Source organism: Microcebus murinus, chromosome 24 (genome assembly GCF_040939455.1).
Source record: "Microcebus murinus isolate Inina chromosome 24, M.murinus_Inina_mat1.0, whole genome shotgun sequence".
In the NCBI taxonomy this organism is placed as follows: Eukaryota; Metazoa; Chordata; class Mammalia; order Primates; family Cheirogaleidae; genus Microcebus; species Microcebus murinus.
The window spans coordinates 29144224-29168438 of record NC_134127.1 but is presented as its reverse complement, the minus strand read 5'-3'; the positions used below and the strand labels follow the sequence as shown (position 1 = coordinate 29168438).

Genomic DNA, 24215 nt, shown 5'->3' with positions numbered 1-24215 from the left:
CCCTAGGTATTATCACTTTCTTTAAATTCTTGATGGTATCATAAACTCAGCCTTCCAGCAATAGCATACAATGGGTCTTTCAAATGATTTTTGTGTGTCCTACTTTTTAGGATTGTCATTTCCAAACAGCGTGCAGTTAGATCGTTTTCTAAATTCAATCTAAAACTTCTCCTTAAATTGGAGGGTTTAATTCCTTATATTCATGAAACTTTCTGCTCTGTTTGGATGAATTTCGACCATCGTAGCTTGTGCTGTCTACATGCCCTTCCCTTTTTTCCTACCTATTTCTCCTTTCTTTGGTACTGATCAATTTCTATTTTCTCCTTCTTTTATTTTAATTGGTTTCATAGGAATTTTACCATGCTTCATTATAATATTCTTACCTTCTTCTCCAAAACCTTAGAAGACTTTATTTGTTTTTCCCTCCAGGTTTGCCCCATGTGGGGAAACCACCACAGCCACCAGGGGATTCCCCTGCGGAGGAAGGTGAAGACTTTGCTTTCCCTCCCTCCCTCCCTCCCTATTCACATGCTATTGCTGTTAAGTAGTTTAGCTATTGTTTTAAAATCCTTCATTATGTACTGTTACTATTTGTTTTTTCACCTGGAAACAGAGTTCTCAGTGGACAGCAAGAGGACAGTACTTGGGTTTCAGAGAAGGTTTTTCAACAGGAAGAGAGCAGGAAATGTCATCTAAGAATCACGGGAGGGAGGTGGTTCTGTTTTCATACTTTCTTCCCACCAGCTTCGAAGGCTGCAAGACGAGGCTAAAATCCAAGAGAAGACTGGGGTGGCAGTGGACGGATTTGCAGGTACAAAGCTCATAGCTGGAAAGCCATGAATGTCCTACCCATAAGGCACAGATTTTTATGGAACAGAACAGCAATCACAGAATTCAACCCCCAACACCAAAGCGGCTCTCACATGGAGCCAGGATCTCACTTGCCATCTTGATTTACTCTTTGAGTAATGTTCCTGCAGAATTCACAATCTTCCTGTGTTTTACCCTCACTGAGATTTCTTGGGGCTTCAGAAAAACAATCATGAGCCAATTCTATCATACGTTTAATCTCACCCATTGTACTGAACGTCACATCCCCAAAGGAAATTTCACCCTTTCCTCAGGCAAGTGGTCAGAGGTATGATCAAGTATTAATGTCCAAGTGACAATTTCTGCACAGTTTATACAAAGTAAAATGATTTAAAAATAAATATAGAGTTAAAAATAGTTATGATAAAGTGATATTTGTAGTAAACACAGCACTATTTATATAACAAAATGAATATTATACCATATTACACTAATTTAAAAATAAAAGTTTAGAAGGTAGGAGATCGTGGATGAGACTCTTACTACAATTTTAAAAATCATGAGATTCTTTTTGTTACTATTTTTCTGTCCCAAGTTTTGTTCAATATTTATTAAAAGCTGAGATACTTGAAACCCAATACAGGAGCTTCACACAAAAGCGCTCAGGTCTGGTGTGTGAACGAGCATCTCGACAGACACCAGACGCATCAGCCATGCAAAGACAAGGTCTGGGGACACTGTGCTGGGAGTTAATAGGCTATTTCCAGTGAGATCGCAGATCCTGTGGGCTCGGCAACTCTCTCGGAGGTTTCCATCGCACGCCAGGGATTAGGGGCTCAGAGCTTACGTACGGCGAAGAAACTTGTTAAAATTTTGTTTAATCCAGCACATCCTACACTTATGTAATTATAGAGCACATTTTCCCCAGAAACCTCTACTTCTAAACCAAATTTTCACTTGGAACATCTAAATAATAACAATGAAGTGTGCAACCAAGGAGCTGGGTGTTCATGAAGCTCCTGTTGCATAATGAACAGAAACACTGCACCCACGTGATTAGCTGAAGCGTGTCCGTCACGAAGTGAGAACTGGGGGGAGGTGGTTCCACTCGTACTCAGAGCTGATGTCCATGTTCACCTCGCATATCTCAAAAGCTGCTCAAGATAATCTGTAAGTCAATCAGCCACTAAGGCTTACTCAGAGTGAAATGAGCCCCTAACCTTCACACTTTCCTTCCAGAATCACAGATAAGAAGTTCCTAGGGTTATCCAGACTGGATTAAAAGAGCAACCAGAAGGCTCAAGGAAGGAAAAAGGAAACAAGTTTTAAAATGCAATGGGAAACCATCAGCTGGTCTTTGAAATAAATTTCATTGTATTCTCCTCTCGTTACGAATGGTGGGAGGATGTTCCAGGTGACAGCTCGGACTCGGACGCCAACGCCCCACCCAGAGACATTGCTCCTGTCAGAGGTGGCCCTTCTGCCTTCAGGGTCATCCCAGAACTGCCCTTGAAGCAAGTTCTCATTTCCCTTTTAAGACCGTATTCTTATATGTGCCATGACATACATTTTGCTCCTTACTTTCTTAAACATATATATTTTTTTTGCAAATGGGATTTTGGGGACTCTGAAGCCTTCCAGCTTCTTGCCATAAAAAAGAAAACGATATATTTAGTTGCATCAGTCTTATCCCTCTGCTACCGTAGAGAAAGGCAGCTCTGCTCCCGAGGTGATGGATAGGGTGTTTTCCAATTTCCCCAGGGACTCCCAGAATATTTCAAGTCACAGAGGCACTTTCCACAGTCCATGAATACATGAGGGGACATCTCCACGCCCCGGCCAGCCGCAGCTGGAACCGCCCGTTGCTGGAGCAAACTAGATGCGGCTCCGCTTCCAGGAAGGGATGGCTCCAACTCTGCCTCCCGCAGTTCGGACAGTGTGGGAGGACAGGAAGCGAGTGGCCACGATCTCCTTCTAATTAGTCATTTTTGATGCTGGGATACACACACACACACACACACACACACACACACACACACACACATATATATAATTACATACAAAGTTGTGTTCTTTCTCTATTTTGCTAAGACACAAGAGACTTCGCAACTTGGATGTTGGTCTCATTTTTACCGCTTGGTTAGCTGAAGATCAGCAAAGCTTAAGTGACCATTAAGTACTAAGTACTAAGTAAGTACTAATGGGACTGGAAGCAGGTCCCTAGCAGACTCCCAGACTCCAGGGACTGGGATACCCAGAGGATGGACTAGAACATTCTCTCTTCCCTGTGGGGAGAAGAGCAGCCAGGGCCAGACAGCAGGCAGGGACACTCCCTCTGGGCCTATGGGTGGAACTAACAATGGAACACATTTAAAATACATCTCATGGCTAGGCGCAGTGGCTCGTACCTGTAATCCTAGCACTCTGGGAGGCAGAGGCGGGCGGATCGTTTGAGCTCAGGAGTTCGAAACCAGCCTGAGCAAGAGCGAGAGCCCATCTCTCCTAAAAAAATTAATCGGCCAACTAAAATATATAGAAAAAATTAGCCAGGCATGGTGGTGTATGCCTGTAGTCCCAGCTACTCGGGAGGCTGAGGCAGGAGGATTGCTTGAGCCCAGGAGTTTGAGGTTGCTGTGAGCTAGGCTGATGCCATGGCACTCTAGCCTGGGCAACAGAGTGAGACTCTGTCTCAAAAAAAGAAAAAAAAAATACATCTCATTATGGTTGAAATTAACACGCACAGACGCTGAATGAAATCTTAGACTAAAAAAAAGAAAATCCAACTGATTCATGCATTGCTTTACAAAGAATCACAAGGAAATCTCTAGCTTACCAGGTTTTTTTCTTTAAGTTTTAAAGTATTCAGAATGATCGGACTGAACAATTAGTATTAGATTTGCTTTGCCCGTGAGAGGTAAGTTATTTCACTGTAGATGGGGTTGCGACTCCTTTATAAGGATCGGCTAATTTAAACATGAGCTGTCTTTTCTCGTTCGACACCACACATTCATATTTGAAACTTCACTGTGTGCTTAGGAGTTTAGATACTGGAGTTTCTGCCCCATCCTCACATGTACTGAATTGGTGAGTCTAATTGTGAACTAAATAAAATTTTAAGGCTCACCCTCCTCCCTACCAGCTGACTGAATGGACCCCTCCCTCGTGTCCAAAGGAATATGCTAAAACTAAATTGTCTGCCAGGAAGAGGAAGGTCCCACACGGCTCATCATGCCCCTCCCTTCTTGGGGACATCCTTTGCAACCCATTAACAGGCCTAAGGGTATGTGAGACAAACCTGCAGGTCCTCAATTTACACAATAAATCTATGGCCAGTGGCTTATCTCTGATAACAGCTCCTTATGTGGAAACATGCCAAGCCTTTAGACGAAGCTTCATGTCTTTAACCAATTACAAGCCAAAGAATCTTTAAACCCACCTATGACCTGTAAGCCCCCGCTTTGAGATGGCCCACCTTTTGGGGTGGCCAAACCAATGTATGCCTCCCACACATTGATTTATGTCTTTACCTGTAACCCCTGTCTCCCTGAAATGTATAAAACCAAATGTGACCCAGTCACAGCGAGTCCACTTGCCCAAGGCCTCTTGGGGAGTGGCTCCGGGTCATGGTCCTCAAATTTGGCTCAGAATAAATCTCTTTAAAATTATTTTACAGAGTTTGGCTTTTATCTGTTGGCATAATGCAAACATCAAAGCACTAAGGGACAGATTTTGCTTTCACTGATGTAACAGAATTTGGCAAACCACGTCCTGATCCACCACCTGTTTCTACAGTTTGAAAGCTAAGAATAGTTTGGCATTTTCAAATGGTTATAAAAGATCAATGAAAGAATGTTATTTTATGACACAGAAAATTCAAATCTCAGCGGTTCATAAAGTTTCACTGGAACCCAGCATGGCCATCCACATTTGCGTCATCTGTGCTGGTTTTCACGAGAGCTGCAGAGCTGAGTTAGTTCAGTGGGACCACAGGGCTCTAGGAGCCTAAAATAGCTCCTGTCTGGATTTTTACAGAAAAGATATGCTGGCCCTGGTGCAGAACAACGGGTTACATAATAGCACTTTGCATTTGTATGGCATTTTCTTTACATAATTCTTTCTCATTGACCCTCAGGCTTTCTTTTTTCTTTTAAATTTTTTTTATTTCATATATTATTTTTAATTTTTGAGCATTGTATCCTAGTAAGTCACCCTACATCCTCTTGTTTTTGAATAAAGAAAACTGAAAACGTGGTTTATTATCTGGGTCCTCACCCTGAATTCACGTCTTTACACGTATGACCAGGTGATGATCACTGTCTTAGAGAAGTGGCTGCTTTGGGTAAGATTCTGGCACCGGTCAGGAAACTGCTTCCTGAGGCTCGCTGCCTTTGTGTTCCGCAGGATAGACGTGAAGCAGCAGGTGGAGTTTTATTAAATGCACATCAGCACTTTTGGGCTGACAAAGTTTGGGAAACACACAGAAAGAGGAACCTTCACACCCATTGTGGTGCATCAGCTCAAGCCTAAAAGAGTCTAAGAGAAACAAGATTGGTCTGAATTCCATAAAGTTCCACCGAATTAAATATAGACATTCTTCCTTTCATTTCTGAAAATGTCAAAGTGCTTCAATATCTACAGACACTCAGTCCACTGAGACCCCCGTCCCCTTCGAAGAGCAGGGACAGAGTTCAGGGAAAGAACGACTTTTGACAAACCTCTGCCTTTGTGTCTTCAATGTTAGCACAGTGCTAGAGTGTTGGACAAGACAAAACAAAAACAAAACCCCTTGACCTAACTTAAAATGGATCATAGCTTTATACACAAAAGGTAAAACTGTAAAACGTTTGGAAAAGCATATACAAGGAAATCTTCAGGATTTAGAGCCAGGCGAGGGATGCTTAGACATGGTAACAAAAGCACAACCCATAAAAGCAAAAAAAAAAAAAATGATATATTAGACTTCTTCAAAATTGAAAAATTTTTGCTGTTTAGAGCATGCAAAGACCAGCTACAGATTGGGGGAAAATACTTGAAAACCACGTACCTGACAAGAGACTGGTACCTTAAATATACAAAGAATGCTCAAGACTCAAGAGTAAAACAAAAACAAAAACCCCAATCAGAAAATGGGCAAAAGGCATGAAAAAAAAACCCAAACATTTCACTAAAGAGGATACACAGATGGAAAGTAAGCAAATGAAAAGATGCTCAAAATCATTAGCCATTAGGGAAATGCAAAAAGATATCATTGCATACTTATGAGTGCAGCTAAAATTAAAAAATATATACTTTTTTCTAGCTATTATAAGCATTATAGACAATTTTATGTTATACATAGAAATATCGAATATTAGTAAACATGCAGAAAACCGAATCACTTAGGCATTGTTGGCGAGAATGTAAAACGGCACAAGCCATCCTGAAAAAAATGTTGGCAGTTAAAAACGAAACACAACTCAGCAATTGCATTCTTGGGCATTGATCCCAGAGAAATGAAAACTTATGTTCCCATGAAAGTCTGTTCATGACTGTTTATGGCAGCTTAACTCACACGAGCCCCAAACTGGAAGTAACAAAGTGGTCCCTCCCTGAGCGAATGACCAAGCAAACTGGTGCATCCACCTGAAGGAACACTGTGAAGCAATGAAAAGGAACACAAGGTACAGTTCATAATCACAAAGATGTGGAAACAACCCAAGTGCCCATCTGTACATGAGTGGATGAATACAATGTGGTATATGTATACCATGGAGTTTTACTCAGGCATAAAAAAATATATTACCCTGGATGGAGCTGGAGCCCATTCCTCCAAGTGACGTATCACAATAATGGAAAAACAAGCACCCCATGTATTGCCATAAATTGCCATAAATTGGAATTAATCAGTCAACGCTTACCTGCACACATGGAAATAACTAACATTCATCCCAAATCAAACATGTTGCCGGGGGAGGACGGGACAGGTAAGTTCATACCTATTGGATACAATGCACACTATCTGGATGATGGGCACAGTTAAAACTTTGAGTCGAATGGTACAAAAGCAATTTGTGTAACCAAAACATTTGTACCCTCATGATATTCTGAAATAAAATGAAGGAAGGAAAGGAGGGAGAAAGGGAGGGAGGGAGGAAGGGAGGGAGAAAGGGAGGGAGGGAGGGAGGGAGGAAGGGAGGAAGGGAGGGAGGGAGGGAGGAAGGAAGGAAGGGAAGGAGAAAGGGAGGGAGGGAAGGAGGGAGGAAGGGAGGGAGGGAGGAAGGAAGGAAGGGAGGGAGAAAGGGAGGGAGGGAGGGAGGGAGGGAGGGAGGAAGGAAGGAAGGGAGGGAGAAAGGGAGGGAGGGAGGGAGGGAGGAAGGAAGGGAGGGAGAAAGGGAGGGAGGGAGGAAGGAAGGAAGGAAGGAAGGGAGGGAGGGAGGGAGGGAGGGAGGAAGGAAGGAAGGAAGGGAGGGAGGGAGGAAGGAAGGAAGGGAGGGAGAAAGGGAAGGAGGGAGGGAGGGAGGAAGGAAGGAAGGGAGGGAGGGAGAAAGGGAGGAAGGGAGGAAGGGAGGGAGGGAGGGAGGAAGGAAGGAAGGGAGGGAGAAAGGGAAGGAGGGAGGAAGGGAGGAAGGGAAGGAGGGAGGGAGGGAAGGAGGGAGGAAGGGAGAAAGGGAGAGAGGGAGGAAGGGAGGGAGGGAGGAAGGAAGGAAGGGAGGGAGGGAGAAAGGGAGGGAGGGAGGAAGGAAGGAAGGGAGGGAGGGAGAAAGGGAGGGAGGGAGGGAGGGAGGAAGGGAGGGAGGGAGGAAGGGAGGAAGGGAGGGAGGGAGGAAGGGAGGGAGGGAGGAAGGGAGGAAGGGAGGGAGGGAGGGAGGGAGGAAGGAAGGAAGGGAGGGAGAAAGGGAGGGAGGGAGGGAGGGAGGAAGGGAGGGAGGGAGGGAGGGAGGAAGGAAGGGTGGGAGGGAGGGAGGGAGGGAGGGAGGGGAGGAACACACTGTGGATCCGCACCCACAGACATGTGTTGAGTGAAAAAGGTCAGTCTCCAAAGATCACGTACTGCCTGATGCCCTTCATGCAGCACTTGCGAAGTAACAAAGCACAGAAATGGACAACAGGTTAGTGGTTTCCAGGGGTTCAGGAGGGATGGGGCTGACGGGAATGGGCACGGCTATGGAAGAGCGACCCGGGATCCTTGGGAGGTGAGAACGTTCTGCCTGTGGATGGCACCAGTGTCCATACCTGGGTGGTGATGGTGGCGCTAGTTTTGCAAGACGTTTTCACTGGGAGCCACCAGGTAAAGGGTGCACGGTGGCATCTCTCTGTTTTATGTCTTACAAGTGCAAGTGAATCTACGATCACCTCAGATTAACACTATTCAATTAAAAAAAAGTAGCATCTATTTGAATTGCAGTATTTACTTGAATTATGGACTATGAATGCGATTATTTTATTCCTAAAATTCTTTTCATTATATGAAAGTATATGCATACAACATATATTTAATTTCAGAATTCAAAGGGATTAAAAGATTTTCAAGAATGAGCATGGAAAATCATGTATTTCTTCATGTGCCTCAGTGATGAAAAGCAACGTGAATTTCAGGATTGTAAAATTCCTGGTAAATATCAGCAAACATGAAGATGTGCAATATCCATTGTGGGCAACACCCATTGCTGGGAATAATGACCATTTCTTTTGGAATAATGATAATAATGATCATAATAAAAAACTAAACCAAACAAAAACTTCTTTACAGTTACCACAATTACTGTTTACCCAAGAGGCTCTATAAATGCTGTTAATGTGGCCAAGAAAAAAAAAAAAAAGAAATCAAAGGACAAGGATTCCCTGGACAGACATGTTAAAACCTCCAAAAATATGAAAGATGTTAGTCTGTCAATGGAAGCACAGGTGTGAAAACAGATGCATAGACAGAAATAGCAAAATTATTACAAGAAAATATGAAATACCTTTTATTATCTGTTCTTTAAGAGTTTGTCATAATGTTCAAAGTGAAAAATTTGCTTTAATGATCTTGATATTTAAGTATTTAATAGCTATGAAAATATGTCATAAAGTACACCTATCAAACACAAGTTTACATGAATTCTAAAATTCATAAAATTTCAGTATGTAACGTAATAAATCACTTTGATTTTGTACAATAGGGAATGTGAATTTTATTGCAAGCAAAGACTCAGGCTGAATTGCACAGAAATGTTTCAGAATACATGAGTGGATTAATAAAATGTTGTAAATATATACCATGAAGTATCACTCAGCCATAAAAAACAATGATGATCTAGCACCTCTTGTATTATCCTGGGTGGAGCATGAGCCCATCCTTCGAAGTGAGGTATCACAAGAATGGAAAAACAAGCACCACATGTACTCGCCATCAAATTGGCACTAACTGATCAACACTAAGGTGCTCACGTGAAGTAATATTTATTGGGTGCCAGGTGGGTGGGAGGGGGACAGTGGTAGTGAGTAAATTCGCAACTCACGGGTGCAGAGCACGCGTATGGGGAAGGGCACACTTGTAGCCCTGGCTTGTGCGAGGCAAAGGCATTATATGTAACCAAAATGTTTGTGCCCCCATAATATTCTGTAATTAAAAAAAAGACAGAAAATAAATAAAAGATTAAAAAATAAAATGTATAAAATATTTTTAAAACCTTATTGATATTATAGCTATTTAGCTAGGCAATAAATCTCCCTGCCCACAAAATTTCATTTTTGAATTTAGATATTTTACTTTCTGTAAGAAATGTTCTTTTACTTTTTCTCCTGCTTAATCAAGTTTTGTAGTTGTATTCTAATTCCCATATTTATATATTATAACACTGGATCTTTGTTTATTTCAGATGAATTCAAAGAGCCTTATAATTAATTATTGGAAAGAAAACATAGTCATTATATAATAAATGTCCATTTTAGGTAATAATTACAAGTCATTACTATTCTATTTATTGCAAATAAATATTTTAATGTTTTTTAGCTATGAAACTATATTTTTGAAAGAAACACCATATTTGTTTGAAAGATTGGTTACCATATAGTTGTTCAAATTAGTTGATGTGAAACATAAACATATAATCGAGTAATAGTGTTGACAATAGTGCTTGAATCACTTATTTCAATAAAGTTGTTAAGACTGCATTGTGAACTAAACTCACTTCTCTTTCATAAAGGAATTGTGAATTCTCGGGGGCAAAAACTCCAACAATTTTGCTTCACTTCATGTGAAGTTTAGACATTATGGGAAAACTAAGTACACTTCTTCTTTGACATTTAAAAATAGTATGCCATTTAAAGTTATTTTCAGAACACGGCATCTAATAGTAAGGATACTGTTTAAACTTTGTACCACAAATGCCTGGTGTTTGCATCCTCACGAAACTAAAGGCCCCTTCATTCAGTTATTCAAAGATATTTTAGTTTATTTAATAACTAAAAGGAGAACCAAATTAAAAACTTCAACCCTCAGTTTCTCAAAGATCCTTTTCTGAACATTTATTCACACCTGGAACCATCAGTCGGACCCCTGGCTTTCTGACAGGTACGAACAATCCGCACCTGCGTTATCGACACGAGACAGACTTGAGGTGAGGAAACAACGATCAGATTTTTCATTAAACATTCTCTGCAAATTCACCTGTTCTGTATGAGTACCGAGGGCCCGACCGGCAATCTCAGTGTGTCACTACCCGCTGGGGGTGGCTGAGGTGACTCAGAGACCTGGCGCTCAGCACCGTGTGATACGGTGAGACTCACCCCCGCGCGGTCTGCCCCGCCCCGAGTCGGGCTTCACGCCCCAGGTGCCTTCCCCACTCGAGTGTCAGCAGGATCCTGCCGTTGTCAGTTTGAATTGAGTGGGGTGATCGTGAGGGCAAAGAGAGGAAGAAAACCTAATCTGAGAACTGCAGACTGAATCATTTATCACCCAGCCTTTCCCCGGAGTCAACATGTCTCTAGAACTGAGAATAAATAATAACAATTCCTTGTATCTGGAGGGAACGTCGAAATCAAAGTTTGCTTTCATGTCCCTCGCCTTTGAGAGCAGGCCTCGTCCAAGCTGCGGGGCAGTTAAAAGAGTGTATGTCCTAATTTAACCTAAATAACTAGGAAATTATTGCTAATAGACTTTAATGTACAGGGTTGAGGTTACATACCTGGGAAGAATGGGGCTAAGCCCCAGGCCAGAAAGCCCCAGGCTTTGTCTATTCTAAAAATTATATAGATATTATGTGTGCGTGTACACTGGACTCTCCTATTATGCAGTTTGTCATAGTTCAAATGAGTTTTGTTATGCCTAAGACTATTTTATATATAAGACAAGTAAATATATCTACACATATGTTTTCTTGCACCCGGTGATGGAATTGCTAACATCTGGACTGCTTACATTCTCTCTAATAATGCCAAATGCTGCCAAGTTTATTCCTGGGATCTGTACCTCAAATGTTTTCCAGCTGCCTCAGTGAGAACATGAGTTATTTGGGGGGAAACATCTGTAAGTGGCTTTAAAATGCAATTGGACGTACATCTGTCACGCGGTTTCCCTTGTCATTGGAACCATCCTAAGGGGTGTGAAATAGCAGAGCAGAGAAATTAAAAATAATGATTCATTCACCTCAGGAATTCACACCCTCACCAGAAGCAATAACTACACACTAAGAAGTAATCAGGAAATAAACGCAGGCACATGCACAAGAACTAATGAAAGCACAAGGAAGGGGACAGTCCTACCTAGCATTGGATGAGAGACAGAGACGCTAAATGCAGTTAATTAGCACAAAGTATCCATGGCTTCTGCAAACTAGGATAGTCAGAAACAACCAAAACATTATAAAAATAATTTGTGGGGAACGGTACGAAGGGGGAAGCGTGAGAATCCTATAAAGGGTTCTGACTTACCCCGCAGCCAAGGGAAGTCTGCTCTCAGGATGTGCGAGCCTGCCCCTTGGCAAGAACCCAAGCAGCGGGGAGCGAGCTCGGGCAGAGGGAGCCGCGCAGGTGGAGGCTCGAAAACAACAGGGAAAAGAGCGTTAGGAACTGAGAGTGGAAGGAGCGTGGGGACAGAGAAGTAGCCTGATGCCCCACGTGGACCAATCTGAGGTCAGGTTGCAGAGTCAGGATTTTACTCTAATGTAACTGAGAAACTAGAGAGGTTTTGTTTTTTCCTTTTTCAAAACGGGCATCTGGCTTGATTGTGTCTTCTCCCTGTCGACTTGGCTTTTCATCATCAATCCATGCAATTGCACCCTCTGAACAGCCCTGGGGGTCAGGTCCAGTTTGGGTGCAGACCAGGGATGTAGAGACGCGCTAGTGACATCAGTCTCACCATCTCACCGGAGGTCACAGCCAGCTACTTTGGCAACTGGACATGGAGGCGGGTCCAGAATTGGACATGCTTTTATTTTTTTTTTTGAGATGTCTGCAAGACATTCAAATGAGCTTATCTAGTTGGCATCACAGAAAGACAGGAGTGAGCTGGAAATAGAGATGCTTGGGGTTTTTAACCTTACAGATCTTTGTTCAAGCCTAGAGATTTAAAAAATGAATTTGCTCAGGGAGAATATTGCAGAGAGTTGACCAGACGTCCTAAGACCAATTCCCAGGAAACCTGAGTCTCCCAGGCAGGAAGAGGAAGGCAAGACTTAAACACAACACCCACAAGAATAGGAAAAGGTGCCACTTTACATGTCTCATTTCTTTGCTTTCATTTGAGATTAATCTTGCTAACATCAGAGAAAATGAGTCCCAGCTAAAATCCCAACGTCCCACAGAATCCGAGACACAGAACTTCAACTGGGCCAGCATCTTCTTTGCCATCAGTTCGACGCACATTCTTCGTATCTCTGACGTGGTCCAGGAGACCACAGGGGCCACAGGTGCATACGCCTCCCCGTGGCCTCGAGCTGTTTGCTGTCCCTGAGCCTGAGTGGTCACCATGACAACGTATGGCCCGTTCCCTTCCAGGCCCATGAGGAGGGTTCCGAGAGGGTCGAGGGGCAAAGGTTTCGGCTGCTTCTGCGGGGGGACTTGGACCACCGACCCTGGGTTTATGTCTGGTTCTTTCCCGTAAACCAGTCCCATCCCATTCAGGAATTGATAGCACCAAAGGCCTCTCCCGTCATAAACAACAAAATACTTTTTTAAAAAATGAACATGCGCCTATTAACTTATTGGGGAGCAGTGTCATGTAGCTGCCAAGTCACTGCCATTATTTATGGAGACACCAATCTCACAGAGTCTGAGAATGCAAAATTGTTGCAAAGCCATTTCCCCTGAGCCGACAGGCAGCACGGACTACTGACGGCTCAGCTGACGTTTGCTTAACCCCTGGAGTAAAGGTCGGTTTTGTGTGCTGAACTCCATTTTCTTGCATTTCATGCATGATTAAGTCGCAATTAAGTGGTAATGAAAAGTGTTAGGCTGATTACAATTAACATAATTGCGGCAGTCAGTTCACGTCCTCCTGTTTTACACACTGCGTGGAGCTGGCAGGACAGTGGACCCTTAACGGGGATAGGGTACCTCAGGAGTGCCCAGGGCGTGTCCTTCTAGCACAGAAATCCGCGTCGCACGTTAACGTGAAGGTCACGCACAAACCGAGTCCATGTACGACATGAGACACACTCCTAGATGCACAGCAGGGAGGCCAAGTGAGCAGTTTCCACACGCCTACCATGTTTCCCCGAAAATAAGACAGGGTCTTATAGTCATTTTTCCTCAAGAAGACACCCTAGGGCTTATTTTCAGGGCATGTGTTATTTTCCCCTCAAAGCCTCAGCTTGCAGCACGCACAGGATGGCCGGGACCTGACAGGGGGAGCCGACCTTGTGGGTGGGGCTGCCCGCACCTTTCCGTCACCTCTGGGATAGTAGCTGTCACGATGGGGCAGATGAGAAGGGCTGCTCGTCTCCTTTCCCACTCTGCGACCACATGCATGGGTCATGCAGACGCGCTGCGTAGCCACACCCATCACTAGGTCTTATTTTCTGGGTTGGGCTTCTATTGCACAAATGCTTAGAAATCCTGCTAGGGCTTATTTTATGGGGAGGTCTTATTTTCGGGGAAACATGGTAGAAAGTAGTTGTTCCCATTCCAAGATTACTGTGAAGCAGGGGGAGAAATAATCACTTTTTAATGAAATGAGGAAATGTATTGGATGATAGGTTAAACTATGCTCATTGAAAAAAATGGCTAGTAAAGTTTTTAAAATGAAAAATATCCTGCCTTGTTTATAACTGGTATCACACTACTAAGTAATCAAGAGTAAAATAATTAGAAAGAATTTAATAACACTGAAAAGGTCAACAAAGGTACATGCCTTTTATTAAGTAGATATAATGTATTCTTTCCTAGTGGAAGCAAAGTCTATAGTGGGCAAGTACTTCTGATAATAAATATTATATAAAGATCATTTACATGTAACTATCTGTCAACAATGGATAGAAATTAATCCAGAGGTGACACAAGCTTTATTATTAAAAGAAACAACATCTAAATAGTTACTATGAAATAGTTACTATTAAAGCAACATTTAAATAGTAACTATGAAATAGTTACTATGAAACCATTTAAATAGTTTCTATGCTGTAGAAATTTTTGAATAAAGCCACACTCAGTGATGCCCATATCATTTACAGCAGATGAAGTGGTCTTTGTCACACAATCAAAGTCATCCTAATATTTTCAACATTAGGAGAATGTTGAAAAATTGGAGAATTTTCAAGCCTATCCAATTAGCGAACTGTTGTTAAGCCCTAATGGGAAGATACCATATTCTAGAAATACCAAGACACTCTGCCCTCAAGTAACTAAGTCTAGTAGATTGTAGATAAAATACCAACACGCAGGGGCCGAGCATTATTACAGAAGTAGGAACATTGATTCTGAGGACGGGATGTGATACCATGAACGATTCTGCTAAAGGAACCCTAGAAGGTGGTTTGGCCACACTGGGGCTCACTAAGAAGGCGGTGGGGGAGGGGAGGCCAGTCTGCTGTGGGACAGGAACATACACCCGACACATGAGGCGGAGAGAGACACGTCTGTGTCATGCAGGGGCTTGCCAGAGAGGAGGACGGTGACTGGGGTGATGTGAAGACAGATCAGGGAAGGTTTTCACACGCGTGTTGACAGCCTCCATGTTTGGCGATGGTGGACGCAGACATCTCTCAGAAGAGAGAAGGCAGGGGAGGGGACTGGGCAGGAGCGAGGGGCCCCCGGTCGTCTGTGCAGGACTCACCCTGGTTCCCTTGCTCCGGTGGGGCAGTCGGCGAATGGGCCAGGGCGGCTCCGTTAGACTGGACTCACCTTAGACCAAGGTGAAGGGGCTAGGTGGAGAGACCTAGCTGGACTTTGGATCTGCTTTGCACAGGGACTCTACTGAATTCGTTGTTGGACTCTCTGTGGGGTGTGAGATCAAGACAAGTCTAAAAAATGACCCGAAACGTTCTGTCCTGAGCAACTGGCGGAAGGGAGGTGGCTTTCCCCAGGCAGGGCAGACTTGCCGCAGCAGCTCTGCAGGGGAGTGGGCGGGTCGTGTGGTCACGGTGGGCTGGCGGTGCCTGCCCGGACCCCCACATCATGGGAGAGGTGTCCAGGGGCCGGCTGGACGCTCCGGGGAGAAGCCTGGAAGGTCGGCTGGCATCTCCTGTGGAGTGAACGGGGATAGAGAAGAAAGGAGACCGAGGACGAGCCCTGACAGCACCTGGTCTTTAGGGTCTGGGGGAAAGCCGCAAACCAGCAAAGGCGTCTATGGCAGTGTCCCATGACTAGGAGGACCGAGAGAGAACGGTAGGGTAGAAAGCAGTTAAAGAAAGTGTTTCAAGAACAGAGAAAAAGTCAAAAAAAGTTAAAAAAACAAAAAACATAAAAACCTCTCATTAGCATGGAATTACGTGATTGAGAGGTAGAGCAATATTGATGTTAAATTCAGGTTTAAAACTAACTTTCAAATTGTGGTTGAGAAAAACCTGGTAATTCAGATATCTCTAAGAAAACACATATTCAGATAAGTATTTTCCCTCCAGTAATTTAATCTTACCTCTCATATTGCTCGGTTCACACATTACTGGTATCAAGTCAAGTTAAAATAGCTTACCGGGGAATCTCTAATACGACTAAACAAAGGTCATTTTTGCTTAGCTATGATGGTCACACTTGAAGGATCAATTACAGGAGGAAAACATTTCTTTTTAAGTCCCATTTAACATATTTAAAGATCATTAGTAGTGCTAATACTTTAAGTTCTAAAGTTAGCATGGTTTGTGGCCCGCAGCACAACCTAATTCATACATAAATTGCCTCTTCTTTTCTTTTTTTTGGTCCCAGGTTCATAAAGATAAATCAATGGGACATTTTCCTCTTCTCACTTATAAAAGAGCAGTGAAGGCTCCTGGCCTGGATGGATCAGCTTTTCCACATTGTGTGAAGAGACCCTGGCCTTCCGTGGGCAAAGACTCTGGTTCAGTTTAGTTCCATTGCTAGGTTCTCCCGAGAGGGGAGGGCGCTGGGACTGGAGCCTGGGTGTCGTGCTGGTCTTGGCCGAGGTCGGCTGATGGAATGTCCCAGCTCGCCCACCACAGGGGCTCCTGGGGCACAGACCTGCCGGTTTCCTAATTAAGACCTGCGGCCACAGGAACCTCCCTTGCTCCAACAGGGATGTCTTGGACAAACCCGGTACGTTAGCTACCCTGGGTGTGTCAGTCATGTTTGTAGCAGGCTCTCAGGAGGTGGCGGCCTGAGCCCCATTCCCTATGGTCCCCAGAACCAGCAAATTCCATTTCGTGGGGAGCGGACGGGTGCTCTGAGGTGGGTCACTGAGCACTGGCCTTGGGGCTGTCCAAGGAGGCCTCAGGGAGAGCCATGGGGAGGGGAGTTTCCATGGTAGCCAAACAAGAGCCAGAGTGACGGTGACAACCTGTGCAAAGGCATCACCTGATCCTTCCCTGCGTTCACCATGTGGGGTTCACCCGGGGCCCCCTGGCCATCAATGTGGGGAAGGGGCTTTTCAAAACAGACTGGTACTGGTCTCCCTGTCAGCCTGAGTGCAGGGCAGCTGGAATCGGGCATGATTTGACTGTCTGTATCAGGATGCCCCAGAGCGGGCACACTCGTGGCTGTGCCGCACATTTGCTGATGTTCTTCATGGAGTTGCAGCCTGCAGGACCCAACACGAGACACACACACGGTGCACCTGCGGCAGGATTATTGGAGGAGTTTCTCTACGAAGGTGGAGTTGGAAACTCCAGAAGAAGGGAGGTTACCTGCAGTTGCTTTGGAAATCTGCAAGGAGGGGTGGGGTGTTGGCGGGTTAAGCAAAACGGTGGGTTTGATAGAAGGGCATAGCTGACGGCACTGGGAACCGGCAGCCGGGGAGCGAGAGGCTCAGTTTCTGGACCCCGTCTTGCCCCAGAAACTCAGCGTTAGCTGAAGCTCCCCATGGGGACAGCCCTAAATAAGAGGAGTCCACACGGTTGCCCCCATAGCCACAGGCAGATCAGGGAGAAGAAAGCAGATCTGGGCAGTGGAGGGAAGACTTATGGCACAGAAGGTAGAGCTTGGGAAAATGGAAATGTCCGTGAAAATCAATACATATCTTCATTTCATAAATAAAGCAATAACGGAAGAGATGAAAGGTGAGTCTCTAATCATAAGACGTCAAGATAGAAACCCAAATTTCCTGAGTCACAGTCTGGGTGATGCTTTTTATATTGTGTTTTTTTCCTTCCAATAAACTTTTAAAGACAAGTCTTGCAAAAAAACATCCATTAAACAGCCTCAGAGTCAACATTCTATTCTCTCTCCTAAAATGAAATTTCCCAAAGTATGACTTTGGGATTCATTAACTAGTAAGGGCCGGGGGGTGGGGCACGAGGGATGGATCACATCCCAGTGCTACATTAAACCTTATGGAATTGCCAACATTCAATCATTTTTTTTAACCTATAAAAATGACAATTTTATATGGTTCCAATTAACATACTTGAAAAACTGGATGAAAGAAAATTAAGGGACTTTCACTTCTATAGGAGCTTTTATGGGTGTGTTCACATTTATGACTTCCTGAACATTAATATATTAACTAATTATAGGAGGAGAAGAAAAATGTCTATGTTCCTCCAATAATTATAATAAAGGGTCTTACTTTTTTAAACCCAAATTAGGATGATGCCCTCTGAAAAGAAAGAATCAAGAAAAAAAATCACATACAGAAAAAGAAAAGATTTCTGGGTTCCCACAACAATTATTTTTTTAAAGGGAAGATTTTTAAAAGGCCAGGAATACAACTAAGCATACATACTCTGGCCATATTCCCCGGTGTTGCTGCCATTTGGTATTTACCCAGATGCACTGAAGACTTACACCCTGTGCAAAATCCTGCATGTGGATATCTGTAGCAGCTTTATTCATAATAGCCAGAACCTGGAAGCATGCACGATGTCCTCCAGTAAGTAAATGGAAAAACACACTGTGGTGCATCCTGATAATAGAATATTATTCAGTGCTAAAAGGAAGTGATCCTTCAAGCTATGAAAAGACATGGAGGACGACTGAATACCTATTACTGTGGGAGATGAGCAGGTGGAGCACAGGGGACGCTTAGGGCTGTGCAAGGACTCTGTGTGACACTGCGTGGTGGACACAGGTCATCACGCACTTGTCCAAACCCATGGGATGTGCAACATCAAGAGTGAGCCCTGAAGACACTGTGCACTTTGGTGACAATGGCGTGTAGATACAGGTTCTCAGACTGTAACCAACGCACCACTCTGGGGTGCTGATGCTGGCGGCTATGCCTGTGACACTGGGGACTACGTGGGAACTCTCTGTACTTTCAATTTTACGGTGAATTCCTTCCACTCAATTTTGTGGTGAGCCTATAACTAAAATATAAAACCTATAAAAAAATATGCCAGGAGAATATAGAAATGGAAAGGGGGAGAGAAATGAGCCTAACCTCATGACCACCGCGTAACCTTATTAACTTTTCGTTTTGCCAAATAAAGGACAAGTCACAAATCTACCGTTGCGTCCTGCCACCATTTCTGAACACAAAGGAAATCTTATGTCACAACAAAAGGCAAAAGGGATATGATCGTAAAATAAAGGACAATTTTTTTTCTCCCCCGAGGCAGGATAGCTATAGCACACCGACTTTGATATTTTTGCCGAAGACCAGTGGAAATTTTATCACACGTACAAATCCTATTCCACAGGCACATGTCTGCAGATGACCGCTTCAGAGAAACCAGAGGTAAAAAAAAAAAAACAAAAAAAACCGTGCAGACCATAACCTCAATTTTATTAGCAACCTTTTAGAGCATTAAATTGACCCAAGTCAATTTTCTTATGTAAATCCTAAATACGGTTCACTAGTGACCTACCAAGAGATAGAGTGAGTCTGAATGTGTTTGTGTGCAGATTCCGCATGTTTTCTGACGACGGCTGACCCTGTGTGCTACAGAATTATCCGGCACCTCCGTACGGTGCCCATCTGAAGGGCGCTAAAAGGTTGAACTGCCACAAAATAGCTCCGTGCTTCCTTCTTAGGAAACCATTCATTAAAAGTGGCTGGACAGCCAGAATGGGCCCCGTCTCTAGGAGATGACAGTTCAGGGGTGCAAGTGTGGCTCCCCCTCATCATCCGGCAGAGGCTACTCTCTTCTATCAGCCGCTTGAAACCTCAGCCAGGAGGTGGGGGTAATGCAGGGCGCTTCTGCGCGGGGGTTGGGAGCAGACAAGTCACAGTGGGTCTGCTTAGCAGGCTGGCGGCCCAGGGACTCCACCAGCCACGCAGAGTCACCCAGGGCGACTGGGGAACCTGGAACTGCAGCCAGGTTAGCAGGGTCCCTGAAGACACGTCTTATGTTCCTTTTAGAGACCCACATCTTTCTTACACCCAAGTGTAGATATGCACTGATTCATTAAAACCTTTAAGGGCATATTGTTTTCTCATTAACAAAGTAGATCTGTAAGGTGGGCAGATCGGGAGGGATTCCAGGTCTCCCGGGGGCGAAAGTGGGCGCTGTTGCCGAGGTGTGATCGCCCCACCTGGGAAGGAGGACAAAGGTGGGTCCTAGGCAGCCCCCCGTCTTGATCCTGCCCCACCCTGATTCTCCGCTGGGCGACTGCCATGGCTGGGGAGGAGGGAACACCCTACAAATCTGACTGTCAGCACAGCGCCCAGCTGAAAAAGAATGCAGAGGACCCTCCAGCCCGAGGGCCAAGCCGCACAGGTACCGTAGAGTCGGAACTCGACCCAGAACAACCCATTTGCAACTCCCAACTGTCCAGTGAAAGTGGTTCCACGGTGACGTCTGAGCCACAGGGAGGTCCCCATCTGGGCACTATAGAACAAGACCCAGAACATCACCAGGCCCTTTTTATGCCATTCCTTTTGCTGTCCCTTTGCTGAGACAGCCAGTCGGTCGTCATCTGCAACGTACATATCACACTCTGTGAACCTGTTTCTTGTTCTTGCCCTAAAATCCCATCTCTCTCTCCTCAATAAACCTCATTCTTGTGCTTGCCTTACTTTGATGCATCTGGTCATTCTTCAGCCATGAGTGCACCAAGAACTGACAGGCTCAGACTGAAACCTGACATAGTCCTTGCCTCTCCCTACCTTATAATGAACGGAATCTGCTGAGACCGACCATTCCTTTGATGCTCGCGGGTTCAGGGTGCATTACTCCAAAATAAAGCCCTGGCTTTTGAGGAAACCACAGAAACACGATGGTCACTCTCACCTCGACCCTGCTGCCCTGCAGCACCGTAAAAGAATCCCCTGAGCTTCCTCTGAACCAGATTAGGAAACCTCCACTCCAGGGGGCCTTCCCTGTATCCAGAGGGGAGGGATGGAGACCTAGAGAGGAGTCTGAGCAAACAGCCTCGCTAAGATGAGACCGTGCCCTCTGGCCCTCCAGCCGTACCTCCGCACAGCTGTCCACGAACACACAGTCCCTCCTCTTTCTTTGCGTGTTCATTTCTGAAGTCTTCCATATCATGCAAATTTACATCTCATACACTTGTTTACACTTTTCTCTTGTTAATCTGCCTTCTGTTTATGGCCTCAGCCACAAACCCAGGGAAAGGTGAGAAAAGAAATCTCTTCTCCCCCTACAATGTGCATTTTCCAAACTTCAAATTATACTCAACAAAAATTACATCCACGTGAGGGTTGTAATTAAGAACACAAATAGAGTTCTGTGTTTGCAGCAAAGATTTGATGTGCATAGATGCCCGATAACAGGATTGCTGGATCAAACAGTAGTTCTACTTTTAGCTCTTTGAGGAATCTCCATGTCACTTTCTACAGAGGTTGCACTAGTATTCAGTCCCACCAGCAAAAGACATTCTGTGAAAAAGACACCTACACCAGAATGTTTATAGCAGCACAGTTCACAATTGCAAAGGTGTGGAAACAACCCAGGTGCCCATCAATAGATGAGTGGATTAATAAAATGTGGTATATGTAGACCATGGAATACTATTCAGCTTTAAGAAACAATGGTGATATAGCACCTCTTGGATTTTCCTGGATGGAGCTGGAGCCCATGCTATTAAGCGAAGCTTCACAAGAATGGAAAAACAAGCCCTGCATGCACTCACCAGCAAATTGGTATTAACTGATCAACGCCTAAGTGGACACATAGGAATAACGTCTATCGGGTGTTGGGCGGGTAGGAGGGGGGAGGAGGGGATGAGTATATGCAAACACAATGAGTGCGATGTGCAACGTTTGGTGGATGGTCACACTTGAAGCTCTGACTCGATGAGGGAAGGGGGGCAAGGGCAATATACTTAACCTTAACATCTGTACCCCCATAATATACTGAAATAAAAAAAATTGGTATTAACTGATCAGCACTTAAGTGCACATATAATAGTAACATTCTCCGGGTGTCGGCAGGTGGGGGGAGAGGGGGTGGCATATTCACACTGAACGGACGCGGCGCGCACCGTCTGGGGGAGGGACCCGCGTGAAGCTCTGACTCGGTGGGGCAAAGGCAACATATGCAACCTCAACATCTGCACCCCGTAATATTCTGAAATAAATAAAAAAAGAGAAAGATGCGATGTGCAGAAAAAGAAGCGAAGCCGGGCCACCTACTTGAGAACTGGATGGAGAAGCCGGACTTGCTGATGAAGAAGTCGCTGTCGAACTGCAGGGTGAGCGAGCTGAAGGTGCTGTGCGTGTCCTCGGGCAGGGCGGAGCCGCTCCACTCCTTCAGCAGGACGTCGCCGTCCGCCGGCCCGTCCCAGACCTTGAGGGTGTCGTGGGCCGTCTCCGTGTCGAAGACGATGAAGTGGAGGCTGCGGGGAGAGAGCACAGCTGGGGCGGCCGCTCGTGGCGAGCGTGTCCCGACCCGGAGCCGGGATGCCGCGATGCAGACAGGCTCGGTTCGCACAAACCCCGCCAGAGTACCCTGGACAGTTAGCCCCTTCGGTGCCAGCGTCAACTTCAGCCGGCAGCCACAGGTGAGCCCAGCGTCGACTTTAGCCGGCAGCCACAGGTGAGCCCAGCGTCGACTGTAGCCGACAGCCGTGACATGACTTTTCTAATTTTTCATCTATCAAAATAAAATTGTGAACATTTGAAAATAGCATAATGAAAACATATATGTACATGTTACCCTATTCTGATTTACATGACAAGTGAAGCTGCCTGTAGAGTCAAACAAGCGTTCAGGGCCTTCAAGCCTTCCTCACCACGCAGGAGCAGACGGACCGCCGTCAGTGCCCAGCGCAGACTGCCCTGGGGCTGCGGGCCGCTGCGGGCGAGGTTCGCGGCCGTGAGCGCCGCACCAAGTGGTTAAGGATGAGCAAATAGAAATTAATGCACTGGCACAGATTAGGATATGGCACAAAGGGACGCAGAGAGACGGCTGAGCTAGATGCTGAGTCATCTATGTAAGGGTAAAACAATTCCTTTAGAGGCGACCAGATCCTTTCATCATTGGAAGCTTTCTAGGCTCACAGACCAAAGGAGGGTTGGACAAAGTTTGCTCTAAGCTGATCGAAGTCAGCTTGCATGTTAACAACACATGTCTGTCGGTGTTGTTCCCGCTGGCCCACATGGTGGCAGCACCCATGGCTTGCAAAGCCACCGCACCAAAAGCAGGTGTTCTGCTTGTGTCTCGACCAACCGTCTGGTCTTGGGTTGTCCTCGTTTCTAAAAATGTTTACTTTCAGAAAAAAATGCATTGTTTGAAATACCAACACAAAGGCAGAAACATATAACGTAAACTCCCTTCTTCGTGACACTTTAGCACACGTCTATTAGATTGTCTTACAGATATTTTCCGGAGCAACTTAAAAGTCTCTGCACTCACATTCAGAGGCTGCGGCGTGTGTGCTGCCCTATTCACAGCAGCCAGAAGAAACAAAAGAGTTTAGCTAAATAGCAACAGAAATCTGCTCTTCCTGAATGAGTCGGTTTACAGTTCTTAAGTGACTACTTATCGCAGGTCCATTGTGAGGGAGATAAAATCGCAGAGGATGACACACAAGAAACTGAACATAAATCTCAATTGCTTTATTTTGCACATAGGACATATTTAAAGAAAATGCTCATTTTACCCTGCAGAAAGCATGAAGTAAGTGGTGTATTTTAAATGCCCAGTATAAAACATGCAACATAGACAGTAATATAGAATACGGCAGACATTTATTTTCTTAACACCAATGATATTAATCCCTTACCCTGTTTGCCTTTCTATAAATAAAGTCTTATCAATAAAGCCATTCTTCCTTCCACTTCACTGTGCTCCCTCTGATCCCACACTCTGAAGTAGCCATAGACTGTTCCTATTTATATCATCATAATTGTCATATGTGTATGGGTGCGTGTGTATTCCCCCAAACAATACATACTACAACTCGTGTGCCTCACAGCAATTGCATAATAATATTAATACCATTTGGCATATATGTGCACTTGTATACCTGTCATATATACAAATTGAAAAAGGAATTTTTGATTTGCTTCTATATTCAGTATCATGTGAGTCTTCTGTGCCAAAAAAATGTAGAGTTTTGTTAATTTACTTCAAAATCAGGAGTGAGTGCTTCGCTTTTGCATCCTCTACTTGCAGATAGTCGGTCGCTACTCAGTGGTGAGGAAGGCTGCTGCATGGATGTTCTGGTGCCGGATCCACCGACCTCCGGGCTGGGCATCGAGAGCAGGAATCTCCAAGTTGCTCTGGCTGAAGACCCTGAGTACTCCCAGTCTCGCCCTGGAGTGCAAAGGCCTCGTGTTGTTACGGCTTCACAGACACCCGACGTGTCGGTCTAGCACTTGCGCAAACGTGAATTTGACAGTCATTTGGATGACGTCCTGTTTGGATGACGTCCCCCTGATTATTCATCAGTTCGACCATCTCTTGTGCCTGTAAGGCCTTCCCTGCTCA

The 24215-nt window shown here is 44.8% G+C and overlaps 1 protein-coding gene across 2 annotated transcripts in view; it reads right to left on the bottom strand.

The window, feature by feature from the left end:
• Nucleotides 1-24215, bottom strand: part of CSMD1 (CUB and Sushi multiple domains 1) — a 1569742-nt gene that overhangs the window by 216490 nt on the left and 1329037 nt on the right. For both annotated transcript variants that reach the window (XM_020282735.2, XM_075997279.1), the window contains exon 26: nt 21917-22119. In XM_020282735.2, the coding sequence (XP_020138324.2) occupies nt 21917-22119 (203 nt within the window). The remainder of the gene's footprint in view (nt 1-21916; nt 22120-24215) is intronic.